The 22,626-nt window shown below is 40.7% G+C and overlaps 1 protein-coding gene across 1 annotated transcript in view; it reads left to right on the forward strand.

The window, feature by feature from the left end:
* The window catches only part of LOC132403325 (neurogenic locus notch homolog protein 1-like), a 38,396-nt gene extending 16,610 nt beyond the window's left edge, over positions 1 to 21,786 (forward strand). Inside the window, exons 6-11 of the mRNA XM_059986776.1 lie at positions 588 to 608; positions 1,027 to 1,139; positions 2,443 to 2,635; positions 13,847 to 13,969; positions 19,175 to 19,322; positions 21,678 to 21,786. Coding sequence (XP_059842759.1) covers positions 588 to 608; positions 1,027 to 1,139; positions 2,443 to 2,635; positions 13,847 to 13,969; positions 19,175 to 19,322; positions 21,678 to 21,786 — 707 coding nt within the window. The remainder of the gene's footprint in view (positions 1 to 587; positions 609 to 1,026; positions 1,140 to 2,442; positions 2,636 to 13,846; positions 13,970 to 19,174; positions 19,323 to 21,677) is intronic.
* Positions 21,787 to 22,626: the final 840 nt, after the last annotated feature.

Here is a 22,626-nt window from a genome sequence, read left to right on the forward strand (position 1 = left end):
ACCAGCCCGACAGAGGATAAAATTCAGGATCTAACTTTCATCTTCCTAGGGCAGAAGTAGTGAACAACACTCACAAAACAAAATAATGTGGATGCTGAAAATCTGAAATTGATACCGAAAAAAAGGGAAGGATTGAATTCTGTGAAGTTAATTCTGCACATAAGTGCAGAATCTGAGCCTTCCCATTCCGATCTCATTGTTTCAGGCACCACAGTGTTCTAACAAAGCTCAATGTAAACTCAGGCAGTATTTTACAGTTTAAGGGTTCTAAATGGGGAGAATTTCACCATAGATATTAAAGCTAGACAGGTACTCAATAATAATCTGTCACACATACTCATTTCCTGATATTTGCTTTGATGAACTTCCGCAAATCATTTTTACAAAAGACAAAATCAAGACTGTTACTTCAGAGGAAGATCACAATAAAAAGTGATCATTTCAAATAAATATTATAATCAAATGGAATTTTGATATATTACAGAATTCTAATTCCATCTTTGCTTTCAGATGAATACGATGTGAGTACATTGTACATTTTTCTTTTAGACCATTTAATAATATACTTACTTTGATTCTTTTTACAGATGAAACTTTAAATCCACCAGGTATTGTTACTATTATTTTTTTTCGTCTGAGACCCGTGTTGATTGTTCAATGTGATATTTTAGCTTCTCAGAACTTTCTACTAGTCAGTCTTAATGAATCCAGCAGAACTTTAGTATTTCCGATAGCTACACAAGAGCTTTGTAGGGGAACTGACAAGCTAACGTTTCCCACTCATCACAATATGGGGACACTTCACTTGGTTTGGTAAAGTTTAATGTACTGTATGTGAAAATTGTATCTTTTGCTAATGAGAAAGAACCAAAGAAATGTAAAGTTGATTCTATAAACCAACAGTTGTTATTTCCCATTAGAGAAATACTTAAGTTTAAAGGATTGTGTGGCAATATTATAAGACATAAAATTCAATGTCAATTATCTAGGCAAGTCTTGTTCCAGAATTGTATGCTTTCTGTTTAGGTTGGAACATATTCAAATGTACACTTAATTGGAAAAGTTTAAAGAAATCTGAAGACCTCTTGAACATTAACAGTGCTTCATTTAAGGACCAGGCTAAAAAATATGCTGAAAAGGTGAGATGCATATTTCATTCACTGAAATTTATTTTATTTTAACATTCTCCCTTTGCAAATAAAACACAGTTTGCAATGTAATCTTTGAGTGCATCAAAGTGATTTTGTGCAAAAATTACTCTCCTTGATTATGTTTCCATGATAAACAGCACGATTGCTGGTACTTGAATGCTGCATACACTAATTTCAGTTTCAGCTCGTATCAGATCAAAATACCCTAGGTTCCTTACGAATCACAATTTTTATGTACTATTGAAACTCCTGATTTAATGTACAAAATATTTTGCCAATATATTGAGAAACTGAGGATTGGCCAGAGGCTTAATAAAGATATAAATTTATCGTTGTCTGACTGAAATCAGCCTCTGAGAGAAGAAGTTCTTTCTCAAATCTCCCTATAAACCTTTCATAACTGACAAATCTGTCGTCCCTGGTCTTAAACATCACTGCCAATCTACTCAATCTATTCCTCTCATAACTTTGTATATCTCTAGCGGGTTCTCCGTCAGCCTCTTCATAACAGAAACATTTTGCCCCAGGCATCATTATGGTGAGTCTTCTCTGAACGATTGTTGGAGTAATCATGTCCTTCTTATGTCATGGCAACCAGAAATGCACAACATATTCCAGATGTGACCCAATCAGTGTTTTATGAAGTTGTGTCAAGATATTCCTGCTCTTATACTTTTGTGCCTCACCTAATGAAGGCAAGCATCCTGTATTCCCTTTTCACCAAACCATCTACATGTGTTGCCATCTTTAAGGATGTTTTAATATACATCAAGATCTCTTTGTTCCTCAATAATTCTCAGGATCCTCTATTTTTGGCTTGCCAAAATACATCGTTTCACACTTCACCGTACCAACTTTCCAGCTGATCAATATCATTCTGTGGTCTAAAGCTACCTCCCTCATTATCGAAAACACCATCAATTTTTGTGTCATCTGCAAACTACGTAGTCATAACCCCCGTAACCATGTGGAGATTTTTCTTATTCATTTGCAGCATACAGCCATTTCTCATACATTCTGCTTGCCTCATACACTTTCCAATGAATGACAAGACTTTGTTAAGATCAAGTCTAGGGAGAAATTATGCACTTTGGTCATAATAAGTAAGAATAAAACTTGTAATTTTAATTGTCAGAGTCAATAAAAACAGAAAAGGAAAAATGCCAGAATTCAATGCATATTACATTTACCACTTGTGTTGCTATGTTGCTTTTGAAATAGATTTTAAAATATTAGATTGCTAGCTACATTTTTTCATTGTGTAAATTTCATCTTTTTTTTGCTTTTACAGCTTAATAATATTCTGAGCCTAGGATTTGAAAATAAATTTTACAATCTCAGTTTAAAGTCGTTCCCAGATGGAGGCCCTTCAGCTGAATACCACGTGAATGTTTCCAGTGATACACCTCACTGGTTTGTTCGGGACTTTTTGATTCAAGTTGCTGAATACTATGGAGTTCAGCCATCACGTATTTCAGTAGAAGGTACGTTATTAAGTTTCATATCAAAGCAAAACAGCTGTACTTTAATTCTATTTGAACAAGTGCAATAAAGAGTGCTTCTGTTTAATAAAGTATCATCGTAAGTCACTTTTTCCTCCACATTTAATCAGTAAATCAAGATTAACTGCTCAACTGAGATTACAGAACACTGTTTTTGCATTTGTTCTCCAGGTTAAATGAAGTAATGGAAATATATTCAAATTGCTTGTCTTTTTCTGTCTGCAAGTTCGAGTTCAGTTTGAGCTTATGGCCAGTGTATGTTGTACAGCTGATTTTGTAATCAATCCCAAACAGGGAAAGATCTATTTGCCCAGTTATTTCCATTCCTCAAAACAGCCAGGCACTAATACTCTCAGTAGGTCAGGCAAAGTAACAGCTAATATTTTCCTGAAAGGCCACTCCATGCAAATGCAATGCTTCCTCAGTGTCTGGTGGAGTGATCACTAATAGGCTCCGCAGGCGCACACCCAATGTATTTTGGAGTCAGTTCAGTAGAGAAGAGAGTGCTGATTTCATGAAAAAAATTACAATGTGATGCACTCAGTAATGTGCAGAACCATTCAGCATAAAGAACATATGTTTGCAGTCCACTCATTTAAGAAATTATTCAGCAAGAAATGGATGATTTCACTGGTGTATGGAAACAATAGATTGCTGACAGCTTATAGGAGGTAGAGTTTTGGCATTGCAGACTTACCCCAGGAAAACGTATGTGGACTACACCAAATCAAATAAATGGAGAAAGTGGACCATATAAAGGACAGAGATAATTTTTATCCCACAGAAAGCACAAGTGAATGGTGTTCTTCAAAATGAGTTGATACCATTGATAAAGGCAAAGTGCTTTTAAAAGTCTTCAGTCCGGCATCTGAGTAGAAACACTGGATCAAGCAAACATTATTCATTAAGATGTCATTTGCATAAATTAGCAATACATCCATCTTGTTCAGATTCAGATTCAGTTTATTGTCATTTAGAAACCACAAATGCAATGCAGTTAAAAATTGAGACAACGTTCCCCCAGAATGATATCAGAAAAGCATCTGACAAAACAGACTACACCAGAAAATCCACATAACATTTGGCAATCCACAATCCAGAGTCCAGAGAGGCTGCTGCGTATTAATATCGCGCTACCATCTAGCACGTTCCCCGGAAAGGAGCTCCAAAGCCACTAGACAAAACAAGACCAAAAAATAAAGCTACAAGACCTGCACAAAACCACATAATTACAACATATAGTTACAACAATGCAAACGATAGCATAATTGATAAAAAAAACAGACAATGGGCACAGTAAAAATAGTCCAAGATGTTAAAGGACTGTAAGTTCAAAAGAAATCACCAGTTTCCACAAGTCCCCAGGGTCCTGACAGACTTGCCATCCCACGCCGGTGGCAGAAGGGAATACCCCCGCTGTGGACTTCCAAGGCGCCGCCCGACTCAGCCTCGCAGACACAGCACACACCGAAAGTGACCTGAGTCCGTCGAACCTCCGAGCCGACGACCATCCCCTCCGACACAGCTTCTCCAAGCATCATCCTCTGCTGAGCGTATTAAGCCGGTCCTACCAACGGCCATCGGCAACGTGACCCCGAGGACTGGGGGCCTGTTCTTCCCGGCAGAGTCCCGGACCTCACAGCAGCAGCAGCAACGAAGAAGGTCTTTCTGGAATTTCCCGATGTTTCTCCATGCTTCCACGTCTGTTTTCAATCAATAATGATTGCACACGGCACCCCACTTCACAAATAACAGATAATCAGTTCCGGAGTGGCTGCTGCAAGCTGCGTCGCGCCGCCATCTTGGATCACACTTGGATCTTGTTGAGAAAGCTTCCAAGACAAAAAATACTCTAAATGTATTTTCAACATAGATTTACTTTTGAGCAACTATAATACAGAAATTATTAAACATCTGAGAACCTTTGTCATTCACAAGGCATCACAGTCTATCAGCTTTCATAAAATGTCATGAAACAGTTCACTCCTGAAGACACAGTCCTTTACCACCAAGTCAGAATCATTGAGTTATTTAGCACAAAATGATGCTGACTATGCCTAATCAGTCCTTGCCTTTCCAAATGCAGCTGGCTCCTGAATCTCAGAATTCTTTGCAATAATCTTCCCATCTCTGATGTTAGGCACACTGGTCTAAATTCCCCTGGTTTGTCCTTACAGCCCTTCTTAAATAAAGGCACAATATTAGCCACCCCCACCCCAAGTCTTCTGGTACCACTGTCACTGCCAGAATTTCAGCAACTTCTACCCTTGTTTCCCACCATGTTCTGGGATATTCACGGTCAGGTGAATTATTGACCTTTATGCCCCTTAAGATTGCCAGCACCTCCTGTAATAGGCAATGATGCACTGCTTGTTGATAGTTTTATTGTTTTGAGGTTGTGGGAGTGATGGTTGTAGGGGATGATGTTGGTGTTGGGAATGGAGTTAACATCAGAGCTTTCAAAAGTAGTATATTGTTACCTAGTTACTCTAGAGCAGGGGTTCCCAACCTGGAGTCTACGAATCTCTTCCTTAATGGCAGGGGTCCATGTAATAAAGAAGGTTGGAACCCCCTGCCCTTGAGAGTCATGGAGATCAGATCCCAAGAATCCGGGTTTGGATCATTTCCACTATGGATTCTTACTTCTTTTACATGCTTAATGTTCCAATAAAATTTACCAAGCTCCAGGGTTTACAAACAAGACCACTGTGCAAGTCAATTAGGTAAAATATTTGTTTTCCAACATGAAATGCAGATATATTCAAATATATATAGTCCAAACTCAGTGACCTTTAGCAAAAAATTCCTCAAACCAAAGTTAATCCATCTTTGTATATAAACAAAAAAAATGCCAGAAATATTCAGTAGGTCAACATACTTCTGCAGAGAAAATATGCTCAACACTTCAGGCTGATGACCTTTCATCAGAATTGAAAGAAGTTATAGAACAGATGGAGAGAAGGACTGGATTGTCAGTGATAGGGTGGAGAGGGTGGAAACTAAAACAGGTTAAATGACTCAAGTAATGATAGTGGGAAGAAAAGAATAAAAGGAGAGGTATTGTATTACCAGCAATTCATGGGAAAGCCCTGTGGAAAGGTCAGTGGGTGTTGGTGTACATGGAAGAGTGAATAATTGTTATGTACGGAATAGTTCCCTTGGAATATTGGAGATAAACATCTAATTTTGATCATCGTTCTTTTGTCTGTCTTCTTATAACTGCATCGACTAGTTACCAGTAAATCAATTACTGGAAACATTTCTTTATTCATGTTTACGAATATGAGCATTAATTCTCCTCCAAATACCTCCGCTCTCAGGAAAACTATAAGGAGTAGTTTCAATTTTCTTAGTAACTAAGTAATTGGCCTTCCCACCATTTTACCTTTCCAGCAGCCTTTTTTCTGCATCATTTGTAAGATTTAGGTATTTTGTCCAAAATGTTGTGTTTGGAATTGAACAAAATGTATTAGCCTAATCAATGTTTTATAAAGGTTGAGTAGAACATCAATTATTTGGCAAAACTTTACATGTAATAAAAACATGGATCAGATGTGCTTCCCAAGAGCCTTTTCAACATGTCCTACCAAAATAATAAATTTATGTATGTATGCCTCCAGGTCTCTCCGGCATCCCTTGCCCTCCTTAAAACTGTACCATTTTATTTTTTTTTATTGGCATGCTTCTAACGAAGTACCTAAGCATTTCCCTACAATAAAATTAATTTGTCTGACGTCTATCATCCTGAACTTTATATTATTGTAATTGTGAGGTTCATATAATCTGCAAAGTTTTGAATTGTATCTTATACACCCAACTGCAGGTTATTAACTCTTCAGTTTAAACATAACTTCGTACAAAAGGAAGTCACTGTGTCCTTTAATCTACATTGACAAGTTAACTGTTTAATCACACATTTTTTCTTACAGTACTTGCTCACTCTCTTTTGAAACTTCTTATAGAATCAGTTTTCACCATCTTTTCAGATAGAGTGCACCAACTGACCACCCTCAATAAAAAACAAACTCTATTTATTTATAATTGTGAAAAAAGCACACAACAGAGTTCACCTATCCTATCAAAATCATTCATCATCTACAAAACCCCTTCCTGTTCGCCATAAACACAAGAGATTCTGCACCTGCTAGAGATCCAGAGCAGCACATACAGAATGCTGGAAGAACTTAGCAGGTCAGGCGCATCTACGCAGAGCAATAAAGATTCAGTGTTTCAGGCTGAGTCCTTTCATCAGTCCCGATGAAGGGTCTCAGCCTGAAACATTGACTGTTTATTCCTCCTCCAGCGTTTTGTGTTTGTTAGTAGGTCACCACTTGCTATCATCTCCTAGCCTTCTCTGTTCCTAGAAGAAGAGTCTGAACTTTTCCAACCTTTCCTACAGCTGAGGTCCCACATCCCAGGTAATGTAACAATTGATGAAGTCATCTGATTGATAGTTGAATGTCAACATTTTGTGAAAGGGAAAATAATATTGGGATCTACTATGAAATAAAAACATAAATTACTGTAAACACTCATCAGGTCAGTTAGCATCTATGGAAAGAGAAATTTGCTCTTTGTCCAATAATTAATTATGGCTTTTGCATATCTCTTTAAATACCCTCATTAAATTATCAACTAAATGGCTTCAACAATGGCTTATCAACTAAACAACCTGAGCCCCACTCTGCTAAATATACTCCTTTTTTCCTACCAATCCCTCTCCCTTCCTCTCTGTAACTTAAAACTTACTTTTCTTTCTCTTGAGGAACTCAGCAGGTCAGGCAGCATCTGTGAAGGAAATGAACAGATGGCATTTCACACCAAGACCCTTTATCAGGACCTGACCTGATCTTCTTGGTGAAGGATTTTGGCCCAAAATTTCAACATACATTTTCCTCCAGAGATACTTAGATCTTACAAAAATCCAAATATATTATATCCATTGTTTCTCTTTTAAATATTCTATTAGTCACATCCTCAATGAACTTGAATTTTAAATCTATTTATTCTTTTAAAGTTGTTCTCCATCTTTCATTATAGAGTCTAACATTTTCCCTACCACTGACATTAATAGGTTAAAAAGTCAATATTTCCCTGTTTGTTTTCTTCATTAGTGGATCAGTTTTTCTACTCTCCTTTCCACAGCATTACCAAAATCTACAGCACTTTGGTAAATGATAACTTGAGCATTCACTATCTTTTAAGCCACATCATTCTAGAATATAAATCATTTGGTCCTGGGGATTTATCAGCTTGCAAGTTCATCAGCTTCTGTAGTGTTATCTTTACTAAATCTTTGGTTCCTTATTCTCAGCACACGCTTCATCCTCTAATACATCTGTTAAGCTTTGTGTGTTTTTCTCTGTGAAGACAAGTAATTGTTTAATTCCTATGACATTTCCTTGTTCTTGATTATAAAGTCTTGTCTCTTGTAGACCTCCTTTGCACCTTTTCTAAGGTTTTAAAATCATTCTTAAGTGGATGTATTGAACTGTTTGAGATCTAACCAGTATCCCTTTAGACAATAGATGTTGTTTTCCTGTCATCAAGGGAACTAAATCCTTTTGAACTAAGCTGGCTTGCCTGATGAGATATTGGGGCATTAATTTATCTCTGCCCTAGATGATCAATTTGTGTATAATATCCTTTCACCAGGCATGGCATCCTGGATCCAACTCAGCTTCACAGATCTATTTTCCTGTTGTCTGTACAGATAAAAAGAGAAGAAGGACTCAAAGTTCAAAGTAAATTTATTACCTAAGCACATACTGTATATGTCACCATATACAACCCTGAAATTCATTTTCTTGCAGGCATACACAATAAATCCAATAACTATAATAGAATCAATGAAAGACCGCACAAACAGGGCAGATAACCAGTGTGCAAAAGACAATAAACTGTGCAAGAAAAAAAAATGAAATAGTAATAATAATAAGAACAATAATGAATAAATAAATAGATAAGCAATAAATATCAAGAGCATGATATGAAAAGTCCTTGAAAGTGAGTCCTTTGGTTGTGGGAACAATATCAGTGATGGGTGAGTGAAGTTATCTGCTTTTGGAAGAGGACAGCGAGGCTTGAGAGGAAGTGCGGCGGCGGCCATTTTCAAATTGTCCAATTGCTTCTCAGATCGGAGTTCTGAGAGGTGGGACTGTGCAGGCGCATGAAGGAGGCCCGGGAAGGAGGGAAGATATATAAAGAACGCTGCCTTAAGAAGCGGACAGCTTCGTTTGCGGGCAGCGGAGTGAGCCGGGCGCAGAGTGTAGGACTTGGGCTCAGAGGGCTTAGGCGGAAGAGGGCACAGTAGGCTTATCTTTTAGTTCTTGTATTTTCAGTTATTTGGGAGGTATGAGTGTGAGGGCAGCTTGTTGTTCTCGGTGTCGGATGTGGGAGATCCTGGAGTCTCCAAGCCTCCCGGACGTCCACATCTGCGCCAGGTGCGCCGAACTGCAGCTCCTGAGGGACCGAGTTAGGGAACTGGAGCTGCAGCTCGATGACCTTCGCCTGGTCAGGGAGAGTGAGGAGGTGATAGAGAGAAGTTACAGGCAGGTGGTCACTCCGGGACCACGGGAGGCAGATAGGTGGGTTACAGTCAGGAAGGGGAAGAGGCAGGTACTAGGGAGTACCCCAGTGGCTGTACCCCTTGACAATAAGTACTCATGTTTGAGTACTGTTGGGGGGGACAGCCTACCTGGTGGGAGTGACAGTGGCCGAGCCTCCGGCACAGAGGACGGCCCTGTAGCTCAGAAGGGTAGGGTTAGAAGAAAGAGGTCCATAGTAATAGGGGACTCAATAGTCAGGGGCTCAGACAGGCATTTCTGTGGAGGTGACCGGGAGTCCCGGATGGTAATTTGCCTCCCTGGTGCCAGGGTTCGGGACGTTTCTGATCGCGTCCAAGATATCCTGAAGTGGGAGGGTGAGGAGCCAGAGGTCGTGGTACATGTAGGTACCAATGACATAGGAAGGAAAGGGGAAGAGGTCCTGAAACAAGAGTATAGGGAGTTAGGAAGGCAGTTAAGAAGAAGGACCGCAAAGGTAGCCACGCGACAGTGAGAGTAGGAATAGAATTAGGTGGAGGATAAATGCGTGGCTGTGGGATTGGAGCAGGGGGCAGGGATTCAAGTTTCTGGATCACTGGGACCTCTTCTGGGGCAGGAGTGACCTGTTCAAGAAGGACGGGTTACACTTGAATGGTGGGGGGACCAATATCCTAGTGGGGAGGTTTGCTAGGGCTACAGGGCGGACTTTAAACTAGTAAGATGGGGGGGCGGGAGACTATTTGAGGAGACTATGGGAGAGGAGGTTAGTTCACCAGTGGAGCAAGTAAATAGACAGTGTGTGAGGGAGGAAAGGCAGGTGATGGAGAAGGGATGCGCTCAGCCCGAAGATGTAGGGGAGAAGAAAGAAAAGGATAATAAATTTGAATGCATTGTTAGGGATGGAAAGAGAGGAGGAGATGGAGAGTATCTTAAATGTATCTATTTTAATGCTAGGAGCATTGTAAGAAAGGTGGATGAGCTTAAAGCGTGGATTGATACCTGGAATTATGATGTTGTAGCTATTAGTGAAACATGGTTGCAGGAAGGGTGTGATTGGCAACTAAATATTCCTGGATTTAGTTGCTTCAGGTGTGATAGAGTAGGAGGGGCCAGAGGAGGAGGTGTTGCATTGCTTGTCCGAGAAAATCTTATGGCGGTGCTTTGGAAGGATAGATTAGAGAGCTCCTCTAGGGAGACCATTTGAGTGGAATTGAAGAATGGGAAAGGTGCAGTAACACTGATAGGAGTGTATTATAGGCCGCCTAATGGGGCGCGTGAGTTGGAAGAGCAAATGTGTAAGGAGATAGCAGATATTTGTAGTAAACACAAGGTGGTGATTGTGGGAGATTTTAATTTTCCACACGTAGACTGGGAAGCTCATTCTGTAAAAGGGCTGGATGGTTTAGAGTTTGTGAAATGTGTGCAGGATAGTTTTTTGCAACAATACATAGAAGTACCGACTAGAGATGGGGCAGTGTTGGATCTCCTGTTAGGGAATGCGATAGGTCAGCTGACAGATGTATGTGTTGGGGAGCACTTCGGGTCCAGTGATCACAATAGCATTAGCTTCAATATAATTATGGAGAAGGACAGGACTGGACCTAGAGTTGAGATTTTTGATTGGAGAAAGGCTAACTTTGAGGGGATGCGAAGGGATTTAGAGAGAGTGGATTGGGTCAAGTTGTTTTATGGGAAGGATGTAATAGAGAAATGGAGGTCACTTAAGGGTGAAATTATGAGGGTACAGAATCTTTATGTTCCTGTTAGGGTGAAAGGAAAGGTTAAAGGTTTGAGAGCACCATGGTTTTCAAGGGATATTAGAAATTTGGTTCAGTAAAAGAGGGGTGTCTACAATAGATATAGGCAGCATGGAGTAAAGGAATTGCTCGAGGAATATAAAGAATGTAAAAGGAATCTTAAGAAAGAGATTAGAAAAGCTAAAAGAAGATACGAGGTTGGTTTGGCAAATAAGGTGAAAGTAAATCCGAAAGGTTTCTACAGTTATATTAAAAGCAAGAGGATAGTGAGGGATAAAATTGGACCCTTAGAGAATCAGAGTGGTCAGCTATGTGTGGAACCGAAGGAGATGGGAGAGATTTTGAATGATTTCTTCTCTTCGGTATTCACTAAGGAGAAGGATATTGAATTGTCTAAGGTGTGGGAAACAAGTAAGGAAGTTATGGAACCTATGACAATTAAAGAGGTGGAGGTACTGGCGCTTTTAAGAAATTTAAAAGTGGATAAATCTCCGGGTCCTGACAGGATATTCCCCAGGACCTTGAGGGAAGTTTGTGTAGAAATAGCAGGAGCTCTGACGGAGATCTTTAATATGTCATTAGAAACGGGGATTGTGCCGGAGGATTGGCGTATTGCTCATGTAGTTCCATTGTTTAAAAAGGGTTCTAGAAGGAAGCCTAGCAATTATAGACCTGTCAGTTTGACATCAGTGGTGGGTAAATTAATGGAAAGTATTCTTAGAGATAGTATTTATAATTATCTGGATAGACGGGATCTGATTAGAAGTAGCCAGCATGGATTTGTGCGTGGAAGGTCATGTTTGACAAACCTTATTGAATTTTTTGAAGAAGTTACGAGGAATGTTGACGAGGGTAAGGCAGTGGATGTAGTCTATATGGACTTCAGCAAAGCCTTTGACAAAGTTCCACATGGAAGGTTAGTTAAGAAGGTTCAGTCATTAGATATTAATGCTGGAGTAATAAAATGGATTCAACAGTGGCTAGATGGGAGATGCCAGAGAGTAGTGGTGGATAATTGTTTAGCGGGATGGAGGCCAGTGACTAGCGGGGTGCCTCAGGAATCTGTTTTGGGCCCAATGTTGTTTGTAATATACATAAGTGATCTGGATGATGGGGTGGTAAATTGGATTAGTAAGTATGCTGATGATACTAAGGTAGGAGGTGTTGTGGATAATGAGGTGGGTTTTCAAAGCTTGCAGGGAGATTTATGCCGGTTAGAAGAATGGGCTGAACGTTGGCAGATGGAGTTTAATGCTGAGAAGTGTGAGGTTCTACATTTTGGCAGGAATAATCCAAATAGAACATACAGGGTAAATGGTAGGGCATTGAGGAATGCAGAGGAACAGAGAGATCTAGGAATAACTGTGCATAGTTCCCTGAAAGTGGAGTCTCATGTAGATAGGGTGGTGAAGAGGGCTTTTGGAACGCTGGCCTTTATAAATCAAAGCATTGAGTACAGAAGTTGGGATGTAATGCTAAAGTTGTACAAGGCATTGGTAAGGCCAAATTTGGAATATTGTGTGTAGTTCTGGTCACCGAATTATAGGAAAGATATCAATAAATTAGAGAGAGTGCAGAGATGATTTACTAGGATGTTACCTGGGTTTCAGCAATTAAGTTACAGAGAAAGGTTGAACAAGTTAGGTCTCTGTTCATTGGAGCGTAGAAGGTTGAGGGGGGATTTGATCGAGGTATTTAAAATTTTGAGAGGGATAGATAGAGTTGACGTGAACAGGCTGTTTCCATTGAGAGTAGGGGAGATTCAAACTAGAGGACATGATTTGAGAGTTAGGCGGCAGAAGTTTAAGGGAAACACGAGGGGGTATTTCTTTACTCAAAGAGTGATAGCTGTGTGGAATGAGCTTCCTGTAGAAGTAGTAGAGGCCAGTTCAGTTGTGTCATTTAAGGTAAAATTGGATAGGTATATGGACAGGAAAGGAGTGGAGGGTTATGGGCTGAGTGCGGGTAGGTGGGACTAGGTGAGATTAAGAGTTCGGCACGGACTAGGAGGGCCAAGATGGCCTGTTTCCGTGCTGTGATTGTTATATGGTTATATGGTTATATGATTCAGGAGCCTAATGGCTGTGAGGAACAACTGTTCCTGAACCTGGTGGTGTGAATCCTAAAGCTCCTGTACCACTATATTTTGTTCAAGGACAGTGATGCAGCCAGTTAATATACTCTCCATCACACATCTACAGAAGTTAGCCAAGGTATAGATATCATACCAAATCTTCGCATACTCCTAAAGAAGCAGAGTTGCTACTGTGCTTTCTTCGTAATTGCACTTGTCTGTTGGGCCCAAGACAGGCCCTCTCAAACGATAACAAAGAGGAATTTCAAGTTGCTGACCCTCTCCATTTCTGCCCCAATGAGGACCGGCTCATGGACCTCTGGTTTCCTCCTCTTGATGTCAATAATCAGCTCCGTGGTCTTGCTGACATTGAGTAAGAGGTTGTTGTTGTGGCACCACTCAGCCAGATTTTCAGTCATCACCTTTGATTTGGCCTATGCCAGCGGTGTCGTCAGCAAATTTAAATATGGCATTGGAGCTGTGCTTAGCCACACTGTCATAGATGTAAAGTGAGCAGAGCAGAGAACCAGGTGCATAGCCTTGTGGTGCTCCTGTTCTGACGGGGATTGTGGAGGAGATATTGTCGCCAATCTGAACTGACTGGGCTCTGCAAGTTAGGAGATCTCACAAAAAGTTTATTTTGCCATTTAATCTGTGCTGTAAAGGTTTTGCTTGTAAAGAGAATATCAAACAGAATACTGGCATAACCCTCCATTCTTCTTGAACTAGCACCAAATGATTGTTTATGTCTAGCTAAACTATTGGTTTAATGTTGCCGTACATACTAAAATAATTTTGCTTTTCATGTCTTTTACAGACTTAAATGAATGTGCCAGTGGAGAAGCAGTTTGTCGTGGAGCTGCACTGTGCAAAAACACTTATGGTGGTTACAAGTGCATTTGTAATGGAAGTGCTGAATTGGAATCCCAAACATGCTACAGTAGGATCTTAACCTATTGAAAGATATGTTATGTAAAACAATTGAAAGGCATCCTGTTAACTAAGCAACTTGTTTGAACAAGTATCAGCTTGTATTGCAAGTAATACAAGTAGCTTATCTTTCCAGTTCAGTTCCTCAGTTGTTTTCGGTGTTCCAGTCTGATAAATTAACTGCAGCAGTTGTCCCCTAACGTCCAAAATAACACACTTTTCAGTTCCACTCGTTACAGAAAGTTTTTAGAGGGTGCAGGGGACATCAAAGACAGCAAAATAACACACTTTTCAGTTCCACTCGTTACTGAAAGTTTTTAGAGGGTGTAGGGGACAGCCAAAGAAAGCGGTGTGGCTTGGGACATGGAGATCCTGCTGACTTTGGGGGAAGAGGCTGGATAAAATTTATGGTTCAATCTTGCCTATTGTCTGAATGGCCAGCATACAGGAGGAATGCCACAACTTGCTATACCACTCCAGAAATCTGCCCGATGGCAGAATATTGTTCAGGGAAATGTCAGTGGCTCTTGGAATAGGAATCAGCCATGATGCCACCCTTGCCAATTCAGCCACTGCTGTTGCGGAGTTGTTACTGAGCCATTGTGTTATCACTGATGGTGAGATGATACTATAAAAAAATGGGCTGCCTCGATCAGAAGTTAATTTGTTAATGAAACAATAAATGCAAACTTAGCAGTTATTTCCTGTTCCTAATTACACCTGAGCAACTATACTGCATTGATGGGATTCAAAGTTAGATTTTTCCATTAATGTTCCAGGCCTCTGAATAATTATCAGATAACCTAACTTCCATGCCTTTAGCTCTCTGGAGCCAGGTACAGCCTAATGAACGTGAACCAGGGGTTCACAGACACCTCAGTTAATTGTAAGACCCTGTGGCTGAATAAAGGTTGGCAACCCCTGAACAAAGACAGGGAAAGGCATATGGAAAACATGAACAAAGGAGAAGCATAACGTGATTTAGTTGATGCAATTTTTCATTTTACTGAATGCTTGGAAAATGTTTGAGTAATATATTATTCATTTGTGACCAAGGGATTCAAAAAACAAAGAGCTGATCAATGAAGAAAGGAACAGAAACAGGAAACTGCTTCCTGGGATGTATGATCCCAAGACTGTGAGATATAGGAGTGGAATTGGGCCATTTGACCCATCGAGTCTGCACTGCCATTTCATCATGGCTGATCTATTTCCCTCTCGGCTTCAATCTCCTGCCTTCTCCCAGAAACCCTTCATGCTCTGACTGACTAAGGACCCATCAACCTCTGCTGTAAGGTGGTGTGGGCAACTCAGTATCTTATGCTCATACTAAGTTGCAGGATGCTTGATGTTGTTACCAGCTCTAGTACCGTGTGAGATTGATTCAGATTCACTTATTGATTCTGTACAGAGAAATGCATCATTTGCGTTAACAACTAACGCAACCTAAGGATGTGCTGGGGGGCAGCCCACGAGAACCGCCACACATTCTGGTGCTTACATAGCATGCCCACAATGTCCAGCAGAACAACACAAGCAATATCAGCAACAAAACAAGAACAACAAATCAAGCCCCTTCTGGCCCTCCCACCCACTCACACAGATAAGCCTCCAGCCTCGGCTCCCTGACCTGGACTTGCAAACTCACAGGCATTAGGCTTCCATTTCCAGACACGGGAGCCCATGGGGTTTGACCACCGGGCCTTCACTTTCAGACTCGGCAACTCCAACTGCAGGACTCGCTGATCACTGGTTTTTGAGCTTCAAACCCTGGACTTGCACAATCCTATGAACCAGGACTTCTGGCCTTGGGCTGGGGGCGGGGGGTGGGAGGGGGGGAGGTCACCAGCCGTTAGCCACAGGGCCCACCTACAGCCTCGGTCATTGATCACAGTGATAACTGGTCTTCATCTCAGCGCCTGCTGACCCAGCATCTGTCCACAGGGATCTCCAGCACTCCAGCATGGAAGGTCCTGACCTGGGCTCTGGCACCTGCTCCTCACTCTTCATTTACTGCCCCTCATTGCCTCCCTTTCCCCTAACTCCCCACACTGCCCCCAAAACCATCCCTATGAGCCTGACATTGCAGCTCAGCACAGTGCCACCTTGACTGGATGTATAACACAAAGTATCGGAGATGAGCATAGCCCAAATAAACAGACCTCACATCAAATTTGTTTTCATCTGTTCTTGTGCAACAGGACTGCATGAAAGCAACAAACTCTTCTGCTTGTTTCTAGCATGCATGCGTTGCCAAACTATTTTTCCAGGTATTGTGGATCATGCTAAGAATGTCCAGGAGGCTGGAGACAAGTCAGTGATCTTGCACCAGGAAAGCTGTGTGATGTTCTCCAATTCATGGACATGATCTGTCGACATCAGAAATGTTTATAATTGTTCATATCTTGCTATGATATGCCAGCAAATGTACACACACTTCATAAGACCATAAGATGCAGGATCAGAGTTAGTCCTCACCAGTGCTTTATAAAGTCTCAACATTACATCACTGCTTTTATATTCTGGTCCTCTCAAAATAAATGCTAACATTGCATTTGCCTTCCTCATCACCAGCTCAACCTGCAAATTAACCTTTAGGGAATCCTGCACAAGGACTCCCAAGTCCCTTTGCACCTCAGATCTTTAAATTTGCTTTCCACTTAGAAAATAGTCTATGCTTCTATTTCTTCTACCAAAGTGCATGACCATACACTTCCTGACACTGTGTTCCATCTGCCATTTCTTTGCCCATTCTCTTAATCTAAGTCTTCCTGTAGCTCTCTACTTCCTCAAAACTACCTGCCTCTCCACCTATCTTTGTATCGTTCTCAAACTTGGCTACAAAGCCATCAATTTCTTCATCCAAATCATTAACAGATAACGTAAAAAGAAGCCATCGGATACAGTCCCTTGTGGAACACCACTAGCTACAGGTAGACAACCAGAAGAGGCTCCCTTTATTCCCACTCTTTGCCTCCTGCCAATCAGCCAATCCTCTATCCATGCTGGCATCGTTCCTGGAATACCACTGGCTCTTAATTTGTTAAGTAGCCTCACATGCAGCAACTTGTCAAAGGCCTTCTAAAAATCCAAGTACACAACATCCACCAATTCTTCTTTGTCTATCCTGCTTGTTATTTCTCCAAAGAATTCCAGCATATTAGTCAGGCAAGATTTTCCCTTGTGGAAACTGCAGAATACTGTCTTTTGTCATGTGCTTCCAAGTATCCCGAAACCATACCCTTGACAATCGACTTCAACATATTCCCAGTCACTGAGGTCAGACCAACTGGCCTACAATTTTCTTTTTTCTGCCTCTCTCCCTTGAAGAGTAGAGTGATATTTGCAATTTTCCAGTTCTCTGGAGCCAAGCCTGAATCTATTCTTGAAAGATTATTACTAATACTTCCACAATCTCTTCAGCCACCTCTTTCAGAACCCCGGAGTGTACACCATCTGGTCCAGATGTCTTATCTACCCTTCAGTTTCTCAAGAACCTTCTCCCTCGTAGAACTTCACACACTTTTGCCTGTTACGTACCCCGTAATGGGTTAAAAAGAACTAGCAGAAATGGACACACCTGGAGTCGGAGTCCTCTGTTATAAACTCTATTAGTAACTACATGAATAAAGTAATATAAATCAAGATAAGGTAAACAGATTAGCAGAGTATATGGATATATAAGTGAGTAAATAAAGTTCCCAAGCTTCCCAGCTCAGGAGGTTAGGTGATACAGTCTTATGGTGGTATGATAAGTAATCAGTTCAGTTCTGGAATTTGAGTAGAATAGAGTTGGAGAGAGAGAGAGATAGGGAGTTGCTTTGTTTTCCCAATGCCAATGCTGATGCCGATCCTCCACATCGTCCTCCTGCTCCCGAAACTTATTTAAATTCACCAACTTGTCACCACAGAAGCAGGAATGCCGGTTTTCCACAGTGAGCTATCAACCCAGGCCAGGGTTAAACACACCAATAGCTCCCCACCGATCACTCCTTTGTCCAGACTGTGAGCAAAAGCCCCACCCTTGTCATGGGCACACAAAGCTCACCAGTGTCCTCCTTGCCTCTGGCGTCGTGTGTCTCTTGTGTGTCTGTTTAAAGAGTCAACTGACCTTGTATATATCTCACAAATGCGGAACACGAGCTGTCCATCATATAGCTCTGCCTTTCAGTTTCCAAGGCAACTCACAGACTTTCTCTCTCTCTCTCTCTGCTGCTGAATTAGCACACAAGCTGTTTGCTCCCTCTCTCTCTCTTGTTAAAGGAACAGTCCACTTTAGAATAATCCTTAAGATCTCGTCACATGCCTCCTGATACTCTCATACTGCTTGTGTTTTCCACAAGACTGGTGCAAAGTATTTCATTCAGTTCATCCATCATTTTGTTGTCCTCCATTACTATCTCTTGAGCATCATTTTCCAGCAGTCCGGTACCTACTCTCATCTCTCTTTTATACTGTATGTATCTGAGGAAACTTTTGGTATCGTCTGCAATATTATTGCTTCACTTACCTTCATATTCCATCTTTCCCTTCCTTATGACTTTCTTAGTTGCCTTCTATTGGTTTTTAAAAGCTTCCAAATCCTCTAACATCCCACTAATTTTTTACTCTATTACATGTCCTCTCTTTGGCTTTTATGTTGGCTTTGACTTGTCAGCCACAGTTGTGTCATCCTGCCTTTAGAACACATATACATCTTTGGGATGCATATATCCTGCACCTTCCAAATAGCTCCCAGAAATTCCAGCCATTGCTGCTCTGCCATCATCATGTTCTTTGCTAATCAATTCTGGCAGCAACTCCGTTCCCTTTACTCTGCTGCAATGCTGAGAATCCGATTTCAGCTTCTCCTTTCCAGATTGCAGGGTAAATTCTATCATATTATGATTACTTGTCACAAAAGGTTCCTTTACCTTAAGCTCTCTATAATCAATTCCAGTTCATTGCACACACCTAGTAGGATCACTGATAATTTCCCTTCATAGTGACCTACTGGCAACTTCCTATGATCAAAACTGGCACTGGTTTTGACCACATGTGACAGACTCAAAGCTCTATTTAGAGGAAGAATTCTGATGGAGAGAGAAATATCTTTTAAAAATAATTTAATTGCATTTCACTGCAAGAGAGTTAAAACTGCTATTATTGATAGTAAACTGTTTTCTAATATGATATATTTACATAAAACTTTTACTTCTCTTTCACACACGAACAGGCAATGCCACAGTCACCGCTGGTTCAAAGTACATCAACTATAACCGGTTGTTGATAGGCCTGGTATTGGGACTAGGAATCCCAATAATCCTACTCCTACTGGCTCTACTAATCTTTTGTTATTGCATTAGAAGGAGAGTAAAAGCTGAGTAAGTATAATCTGGCCAAATAAAATTCATTTCCCTAAGTCCAAAGAGAACTATAAATTATCTTTGCAGGAAATTGTTAAGCATGTAGATGTTGAATTTATACGCTCATCCATCCCACTCGCTAGCACCATCATATGAAACCACTAACCTCCTGTGTCTCTCCCAGACACCACTGACCCATTTCATATCCGGGCTCTGTGATGATGCCCTGCACCAGATTCAACAAAAGGCTATCTATCCTCACCGACACAATCAAAATTATCACATGATTGACAGCCACAGCTAATTCACATATTCCTCAGTGAAAAAGGGGTAAATGGTGAAGTAAGATCACTGAAACCGCCACACTTAGAATTGATCTAGAATTAATTATCAAATAGTAGCCAATAGGAATGAGGACATCTAGCATAATTGTGAGAAGGCAATTGTTAAGATAGCAAAATTGCAAAGATACAATATGTCAGTCAGTACTTGTTCAACGATGCACAGTTCGCAAAAGCATTTGTAAATTCTGATTTTTAAATTAAAATTCAAAGGAAGGTATATTGTGGGAGCAAACTGTATAGTGCTTGCAAAGTATAGGGAAAAGGAGGAAAAGTACCTAGGTTATGTTATCAAAGACGGGATCAGAAAGGAGAGTTTTGAGGACATTTTTGAAAGGATTGCTATCTAGAGGCCATTTTATCTCATCAAATGGAAAATTTGGGAACATAGAACATAGAAAATCTGCAGGACATTACAGGCCCTTTGGCCCACACGTTGTGCCGACTATGTAACCTACTCGAGAAGCTGTTTAGAACTTCCCTACATGTCAACAACATTTGTATCAATGAAGTGAGATAAAAAGGTAGCATTTGATACTTCTATGAGCTTAAGAAACTGGTCCCGGACTTTGAATAACTGTTATGGTCCAGTCCGGAGCCCACATTCCAGGTCTTGATCCGGTCCGCAGACTCCAGACTCCGGGTCTTGTAGCCGTCCCTCCTGTCACCCTTAAGCCAAATAGGATCATCTTGGCTTGAGAAGGTGCACCTGTTGCCTATCAGCTGGCAGGTGGATATAAGGGACTCTGGGACTGAGCCTAGTTTGGGGGGTTTGTCTTGTATGAGCTGGTTTGCCATTCTCTGAGGGGTTTTGTTTGTTCCAGTTGTCCTGGCTTGGAGGGCCCACAGCTTCATCCCCAAGTTCTGTGAGTCAGCCTTGGAGTCACCCTGGACCAAGTTCCCTCCCGATCCCTTGCCTCTGTCGGGTAGCAGGCTGGACCACTGTTGCCCAGTGGGGGGACTCTGTCCCCTTCCTACCTCTCACCTTTAATGGGTTGTGCCCACACCTGCCCAGGTGTTCTGTGTCTTGCCTGGGCCTCTGTGTTCCTGCCTGGGAGGTGGCCCTGCCTAGGAGTTATGTTGCCACCCAGGGTGCTCTCCAGCCTAGCCACGGACTCCGGGACCCAGCCTAGCCACGAACTCTCTCCGAATCCCAGGATTACCTCTTTTGCATGCCCTGGTCTCCCCATCTGGTTCTATCCTTTAGTTATTCCTGTCCTGCCCCTAGTACTTCAGTGCCTGCATCCTGCATTTGGGTCCAGCCTCCTGTCCCCTTGTGACAATAACTGCAGTAAGATGTGACATGTAGATATTGAAGATGAGAGGAGAAACCTTTATAAATGATGAAATGTCTGTGCTGAATTACATTAGTGCAGAATTAAGACAGAGTTGATTCTGAGACAATGGAGAATGAAAGGGCCAGTGGTTTGAAATATATGCAATAATAATCTGAATTATTATTCACATTTCCAAAGCAAGTACATTCGGTGCCATACAATGATCAGAACCATTTAACAATGCTCATTTCTAAAATATCTGCAATAGTGTACAACTGGTAAATCATATATTATTTCATGTCATGTGACTACTATTAAAATCCTATCTAGTTCACTCATGACTTAAGGGAAGGATATCTGCTATTCTTACATGATTGTGCCTAAATGTGAATCCAGACAAACCAATATGATTGATTCTTAAACTGCCTCCACAGTTTAGAGACCAGTAGCAATGGTCAATAAATATCAGTATTACTATTGACATCGAAGGACACAGATGTCACCACATGCATTTCTCAAAAAAAGTATAATTCACAAACATAATCTAAAAAGCTGGCAATATTTAAATCTTAAAATACTACAGTTCGCATGCAAATTTCATGATGCAGAATTTCCAGATACCACAAAATTATCAATTATGTTCAATAACCTGCAGGATCTAAAGGCATTTAATAATGTAATTCTCTAATGCATTTTATATGAACTGCTAATTTATCAAATTTTAATAACAAATTGTTTTCCCCTTGTGTTTACAGCATTGCTACAACATCAAATGGATCTGTACCGCAAGGGAAATTACTAAAGCCTGATTACCATGTTGAAACTCTTGTGTATAATGTACATCATCTACCTTCATATATATAAGATAAAACTTGCAAATACATCTGAAGAAACTTGAAAATGTTCTATGGAAACAAATATTAAAGAAATATAATAATTTAAAGTGTTTAGATGTTTTTATATGTAATTATTTAATGTATATATTTACACAGTGGGACAGAATAGTTATCAATAGAACTATTTAGATAATTAAAGCAATCACTTCCAAATTTTCTGTGTTGTCAACCTCCTGCAAATATTAAATGACAGCTTTGGTCCTCTGTTCAATCTTACATTCATTCCAGTAGCCATAACAGCATTGAATTTCACAAATTGGCTTTAACCTGCATCTTTGTTCAAGTTGCCCTTTCAAGTATTCTAGATGACTTTACTCTGGGGTGTTGTTTCCCTCTACAATCCGTTCTTTAATAAATTCCTGGCAAATCTTCCAGATGTTCCTGTCAGAATTCAAATTTCCTTTGTACTTGTTTCAAAGTTATGAGAACTTCATATCTAGCTAATATTCTTCTTACGTGCCAATTATCAAAGGTTCACAGAAATTTAGGATTAGTATTACATTTTAATTTAACCACAATAGCTTGGTTACAAAACCAAATCCAATCCAATGCCTTTGTCACTTGGGAACTGGATAGGAGCAGGCCCTAAGATTTGTGGTCAAGGGAAAAAGCAAAGTGTTGGGGTGGGAGGAAAAAGGTGATGACTGGTGCAGAGTTTGAAAGTCAGAGCAGAGAAAGGCACAGGCCAGAAGAACTTGCTAGAGAGCTTGGTGCTGACCTCACCTAGTCTTTGTCACAATGTTGCTTAGTGTCTAAACTGTGAAACCTGTTGCACCTATCAGGCAACCTAAAACCTATTATAGTTGAA

This window comes from Hypanus sabinus, chromosome 12 (genome assembly GCF_030144855.1).
Source record: "Hypanus sabinus isolate sHypSab1 chromosome 12, sHypSab1.hap1, whole genome shotgun sequence".
Taxonomy (NCBI): Eukaryota; Metazoa; Chordata; class Chondrichthyes; order Myliobatiformes; family Dasyatidae; genus Hypanus; species Hypanus sabinus.